At 51.3% G+C, this 6,555-nt stretch overlaps 1 protein-coding gene across 2 annotated transcripts; it reads left to right on the top strand.

The window, feature by feature from the left end:
• The first annotated feature begins 663 nt into the window (after positions 1–663).
• SLC35C1 (solute carrier family 35 member C1) lies at positions 664–3,134 on the top strand. 2 transcript variants are annotated; one of them, XM_065403824.1, is made up of 3 exons: positions 664–725; positions 1,109–1,650; positions 2,389–3,134. In XM_065403824.1, exons 2-3 carry the CDS (start codon positions 1,140–1,142, stop codon positions 2,946–2,948), a joined length of 1,071 nt encoding a protein of 356 aa, XP_065259896.1. In that variant the 5' UTR covers positions 664–725; positions 1,109–1,139; the 3' UTR covers positions 2,949–3,134. The 2 variants fall into 2 exon arrangements, with proteins under 2 accessions (XP_065259896.1, XP_065259895.1); XM_065403823.1 differs by lacking the exon at positions 664–725 and having other exon boundaries at positions 900–1,650.
• Positions 3,135–6,555: the final 3,421 nt, after the last annotated feature.

Here is a 6,555-nt window from a genome sequence, read left to right as displayed (position 1 = left end):
TCTGGAGCGCTGGAGCAGGGCCGAGCCGCATGGTGCAGCCCTAACCCAGTGGTGCCCCAGCCGGAGTGCCGGAGCAGAGGCCGGCTTAAAACGGCTCGCGGGCCGGTAGTTTGCCCAGCCCTGCGCTATACCCTTTTTGAGACGGGGCAATCAGAACTGGTCACAGTACAGTGTGATTGCACCCATGGATTTTTGTAGTGGGATTGTGATATTTTCTGTCTTACTTTCTATCCCTTTCCTAATGGTTCCTAAACATTAGCCAGATTGTGCTCAGAAATTTTTTATTATTTTAGTGGAAACGTTCTTGTTTGGGTTTAAAAGTCACGCTCAAGATTGGCACAAAATTAAGGGGTTGTATAAATGGGCTTCAGCAAGACAGGAACGATCACAGGCACTTTGGCTGGAAAAAATCCCGCTGGAAATGGCTTTCCTTGCCCTTGCCGTGTTTGCGACCCACACGTTAGTGTGGCCTTGGGCAGGTGCATGAGACCCTGAGAGAGCCTGGCTGCTCTTGTTGTAGGTGTCCCCAAGGGAGGGAGGAGGCGGGCAGCAGCGATGAGGCAGGCGAACGGGAGTTTGACACCTAATCTCCGGGAGGCGTGAATAAAGGGCCCCAGGCTAGCAGGCGGGGCTGCGGGTGCAGGATCAGGAAGCGACAGCGGTCCGGAAAGCCAGGTAGCAGCAGCAGCAGCAGCAGGAGGAGGAGCCCCCTGCACAGGAGGAAGGTGAGCAACAGATCGGAGTGCGGGGGGCTCCGGGACCGGGAGCCCGGGAAGGGCGGTGGGTGTCTGAGATAGGGACCTGGCTCTGGCAGAACACGTCCCCTTTAAGCTATTACCAAGGCGCTGCGTCTGTGTGGGCGGAGCTGAGCGCTGGGGTGGGTGAGGAAGTGAGTGCGGCGGCTCCAGCCGGGTCCCTAGCTCCAGCCTCCGGCTGTGCGACCACGCGCTGCACTGGGTGTCCCCGCTGCGCTGCAGTGCACAGGGGCTCACTGGGTCCCAGCAGCGCACGGGGGCCGCCCGTCTCCGAGCCGGGATCCCGCGCTGCCTGTCTGACCCCAGCTCGCTGCTTCTCTGCTTCCCCCCCTCTGCACCTCTGTCATGAACAGGACGCAGCTGAAGCGCTCTGGGATCCTCAGGATGGCTCTGAGCGGCTCCTCTGACCCCCTGCTGCAGCAGGAGGAGGGTGGCAGCGGCAGCAGGGAAACCCCCTTCCTGTTGAAGGCTATCCAGATCGCATTGGTAGTCTCTCTCTACTGGTTCATCTCCATCACCATGGTCTTCCTCAACAAGTACCTCCTGGACAGCCCCTCGCTGCGCCTCGACACCCCGCTCTTTGTCACCTTCTATCAGTGTGCTGTCACCGTCATCTTCTGCAAGGCCCTCAGCCTGCTGGCCTCCTGCTGCCCACTGGGCTACCTGGACTTCCCCTCCATCCGCATGGACCTCAAGGTGTCCCGCAGCATTCTGCCCCTCTCTGTGGTCTTCATCAGCATGATCACCTTCAACAACCTGTGCCTCAAATACGTTGGCGTGGCCTTCTACAATGTGGGGCGCTCGCTCACCACTGTCTTCAATGTCCTGCTCTCCTACCTGCTCCTCAAGCAAACCACTTCCCTGTATGCCCTGATAGCCTGTGGGGTCATTATAGGTGAGTAGAGCCTGTTGAGTCTGGCTATACCTGTGTGTCCAGTTTAATGTCTTGCAACAGCTCAAAAGTGGATGAACTTCAAAGGAAAAATAGTTGAGCTTATACCTTTCCTCCTCCCCCTTTCTGCCCCTCTACCCCCCAATTTATGGAGGAGAAAAAGACCCTGGGAGGTTTTTGGAGATGTTTGTTTTGTTTTTGTTTGTCTAGTAAAGTATGCCCCCCCCCCTTTTTTTTTTACTTTAGACATTTGGTTCCTCTCTAGGCTGGAAGACTCTCTAGTAACTGGAAAAGTAGAGAAATAATGACAACCCTGGAGCCAAGAGAGTGAAAGTTGAGCAACTGATAGAATTTTTAGTTAGACTGGTTTAGTTCTTAGGGAGCTTTCAGTTCTTAAGCATTAAAAAACCTCTATCTTATTCCAATGACTAAATAAACATTTTGTGAGACCTCATAATATGCATCCTCAAACAAAACCAGGGAAGACAAGATTTGACATTCCTGAGATTGTAAAGATTATAAAAACAAAACAAAAAACAAAAAAACCCAAGAGGAGAACCTTAACCTTGGTGCTGCACTCAGGTCATCTTCCTCCATATAAGGTGGAGGGGAGAGTCAGTCACAGACCCATTTAAAAAGCAACTAACAATGGATTTTTTTTTTAAGGGAGTGTGTATAGTGTTTGAATCTCTGGTGTCTCTAATTCCCTGTCAGTATGTCACTAATTCTGTATGGTTGCAGGTGGATTCTGGCTGGGCATAGACCAAGAGGGAGCAGAGGGCACTCTGTCATGGACCGGCATAATCTTTGGGATCCTGGCAAGTCTCTGTGTCTCACTCAATGCCATCTACACCAAGAAAGTGCTGCCTGCTGTGGATGGCAGCATCTGGCGCCTGACCTTCTACAACAATATGAACGCCTGTGTCCTATTCTTGCCCCTCATGCTGCTGCTCGGTGAGTTCCACACCCTCTACCACTTCGACAAGCTGGGGAACCCTGGTTTCTGGGGCATGATGACCCTGGGAGGAGTGCTTGGCTTTGCAATCGGTTACGTGACGGGACTCCAGATCAAGTTCACCAGCCCACTCACCCACAATGTGTCTGGGACGGCTAAGGCCTGTGCCCAGACAGTGCTGGCTGTCTGCTACTATGAGGAGACCAAAAGCTTACTGTGGTGGACAAGCAACATGATGGTTCTAGGAGGCTCCTTTGCCTACACATGGGTAAAAGGGCTGGAGATGAAGAAGGCACAGGAGGAATCCACTCCAAAAACAGGCGAGAAAAATGAGACTGGCGTCTAGACCAGCTCCAGTCTGCACTTCTGCTGCTGTGCCTATGGAGTGGAGCTTCAATGGGAAAGAAGCCAGGATCAGGAACCTTCAGGGCAGGAAAACATTGAATTATGCAGTGCATAGAAAGGGGTGTCGAGAGTGAAGCCAAAGGCGTCCTGTATATACAGTGTGTTTACTAAAATTGTGATGGAGGGGAGAATGTTACTTCCTTTGGATTTCACCATTTCTTGAATAGGAAAGGGCATTTGTTGATGGGACGAGGGTGTATTATGGAGACCTTCTGTCAGTACTGGGGCTTTTTTAAACTGCTGCTACCATTTAAACACTATATGGACACCCAACTGCTCCCCTGGTGATGGAGAGGGAAAAGGGCATGAGGTGTGTGTGTGTCTGGGGACAGATAATGGCTACTTCTAGATTAGCCACAAATTTAAGTGGTGAGATCTTGCACCTAAATGTAGGGGAGGGGCAGGTAGCCAGACTTTCCAGGCTACTCCTTCCTCCTATTATAAGTAAGGTTAAGATTTTGTCACAGTTATTTTTAGTAAGTCACAGACAGGTCGCGGGCAGTAAACACAAATTTACGGAAACTCATGACCTGTCTGTGACTTTTACTAAAAATAACAGGAGGGCAGAGAGGGCTGACAGGGGGTGACTGAAGCCTGGGGAACGGGGGGGGAGAATGAGAGCCAGAGCACTTCTGCAGGGATGGGGGGGCAGCACCCACCACCTGGGGGCTGTCCCCCCCCCACAGCAACTGAGGGCTGCAGGGGAGGGTGGGCACAGCAGCTGATAGCTCTGGCCCCACCACCCCGGGCTGAGGCAGAAAATGTCATAGAGGTCTCTGGAAGTCACGGAATCTGTGATTTCCGTGACCTCTGTGACATAACCTAGCCTTAATTATAAATGAAAATGGATGTCCTTCCTGTTCCTACCCCATGCAATATACACTTGGAAATCCCCTCACCAACAGTTCTGGGGCCTCTACATTGCCTGTCCAAGGAGTCAGTATTTCTTGGTGTGGATCCTTCAAGGTTGTAAACTCTGTTTTTCTCCCACACCCAAGGGGTTTGCTTGTCCAATAAATGACTAAAAGGATGGGACAGAATTTTTATCCCACTTCCAAAAGCTAGCAACATTCCTTGTGTTGGGCAGGGGGATGGTGCTGGCCCTTTCACATAATACTGCTCGGTCCTTACTGGGTACCTGGGACTTTGCCTTGGTGAAAGAGTAGCTGGCTCTCTCTTCTTGTGGGTTTCTGAACCATTTACTGTTCTGGGGTGAGTACCCCATAATAATGAATTGGGAAATTCAAGACATTTCTCATTAGCCTTCTGTATTAGGGGTAGAGTTGCCTTTCTGGCAATAATGCTCTCGTAATTAGGCCAGTTTCAGGGTGAATTGCTCTCTACCCCAGATGGTTGCCTTACCTGGTGATCCTCACTAGAAGGGGTGCCCACACCGTGAAAATTGACGCTTGAGCATGGAAAATGCCATAATTCAGCTGCACCAAGAACTTACTGGGAAGTTGCAACTCTTTTACCAAGAAATCCGAGATCGGGGTGAATGCAGTTGGGCTGAATTCATATCCAGACTCCCACTTAAGAGTCTGATTAGCACAGAAACCTCTGTGCCCTACTCTGTCTCATTCAAGTGCCATTGTGGCTACAGAAGAGCTACCTTTTTCTCGTCTTGATTCACAGACATCGATTTTTCCTCCCTAGTAAATATCTAACCTCTGAGCTCCTTCACCTTCCAAGGATTACTAAAGTGGGGTATGGCGGGAGCTGGTGTGATCTATCCCACAGTGCGCTAACAAGTCCCAAAGAGTACCAGGCCATTATTATGAAAGCAGTAGGACATTTTTTCTCTCTCTTTCCTCCACTCGCACTCTTGCTGGGTGAATTGTTCCTGATTCCAGAAGCCTAAACCTCACTGGAGTTCTGAATCACATTTGCCTCATTGAAGGCCACTTTTTTTGGTAGGGGGATGGATTTTTTTCCATGGTCTCTGTTAATTTTTCTACTGGGATAAATTTTAGGTTGCAAACACCGACCTGTGATTGTCAAACTTGTTTAATAAAAGTGTGGATTGGAACCTTGGGGACTATTTTGGTCTGCAGAGCTGGCAAAGTGTGCAAGATGAACAGTGGTTTCTGCAGTGCTCCTAGCACACAGGGAGACCCTAAATTCCTTCTACTTGTGTCAGCATGGTAGCAGTCCTGGCCTTTCACTATTGCCTATCACTGAACCTGACACTGAATTGTCATTGTAGCCTCTCCCCTCAGACTTGTTGGCCTGTAATCACTTTCTGAAAGCCATAGTTTCACGTTTGTTAAATGATGTGGTCTGGAATTTCTGATATTTTCAGCACTGAGCTCAGATGTGGCTGCATGAAGGACATTACCCTTCTCCCTCCATGCATATTCGCTGCTGTGTGTATGGATAGGACTCACTCCTGTGTTCTGCTGGCCTGAAGGAATTGTTCTGGTAGTTTATGGTCTCAAGCAACCAGCACCATGTCACCAAACAGATTCTGGGTGCTCCCTGAGTGCCTCAGATAACAGTGGTTGTGCAGTCACTGAGCTGATATTCTGTCCTCCTTAAGAGTGCTGCGTTAGGAATCCTCCATCATCTGCATCCCCCGTACTTGCTCTCTATGCAGCATCGGACCAATTTCCCTGGGATTCATAGGACTGGTTTTCAACCTGTGGTCTTATGTCTAAGATTTCCAAAGGGGTCTGCACCTGCGTTTGAAATTTTTTAGGGGTCTGCAAATAAAAAAAGGTTGAAAATCACTGTGCTAGGAGAAGGATTTCTCAGCTGATTAACCCTTTTGGCTCTAGTCAGGTGTGTGTCTCAGTCCCAGAAGCCGTGGACGCAGCTACACTTTGTTAGCGCTGCTCACAGAGATCACCGAGGAACGAGGAGGATGGGAGGCAAATTAGACAGAACACTGGGTTTTTTAAAAGTGTTGCCAACTCTCATGATTTTAAGATCAGACTTGTGATAGTCTTTTTCTCAAAGCCCTTGGCCCTGAAGTCACGTGAACAGGGTTGAATCTTATCTTTTAAAAAAAATTCAGTCCTTGAGATTAGCTTGAAAACTTCAACCCTGAAGGCAGCTACCCACAGTTCACGGTGTGTGGCTCTGTGTAAATCTCGTGCGTTTGGGGCCTAGGAACGAGTGGAGTCCCTCGGCGTGGCAAGGCCGCTCTCGCTGTGTAGCGGCGCCGGGGCCCCGCCGCACCAACGCGCCGGAGGGAGGGCTGCCCTCCGGGAGGAGCTTGCGGTGTAAATGGAGCTGAGCGGAGGGGCGCAGGCTCGGGGCTCGTGCAGCCGGGCTGCGGAAGTCACCGGGCGCCGCGGGGTTCTCTGTTCCCAGACCGTTAATGCCGGGCCAGGCCGCCCGCTAGCAACAGCAGCCGCGTGGGGGCCCCATCGCAGTAACGGACACCGACCCTGCGCGGGACCAGCCCCGCCCCCATGGCCCTGTTCTCCCCCTTCACCCTCTTCGTCCTGCCCCGTCGGCGCAACCTCCGGCTCGCCGCAGCCCCGCCCCCTCGGCACGCGGCAGGAACGTGCAGCTCAGGCTTTGCCCAATGGAGTCCCCGGCCA

This window comes from Emys orbicularis, chromosome 4, assembly GCF_028017835.1.
Source record: "Emys orbicularis isolate rEmyOrb1 chromosome 4, rEmyOrb1.hap1, whole genome shotgun sequence".
NCBI lineage: Eukaryota > Metazoa > Chordata > Testudines > Emydidae > Emys > Emys orbicularis.
The sequence above is the reverse complement of the archived record's forward strand: the minus strand, read 5'-3'. Positions and strand labels throughout refer to the sequence as shown.

Excerpts from the sequence above, each read along its gene's own strand:
- SLC35C1 (XM_065403823.1), top strand. The coding sequence starts at position 1,101 with ATGAACAGGACGCAGCTGAAGCGCTCTGGGATCCTCAGGATGGCTCTG. Across the intron at positions 1,651-2,388 it reads AGCCTGTGGGGTCATTATAG|GTGGATTCTGGCTGGGCATA; the intron begins GTGAGTAGAGCC and ends GTATGGTTGCAG.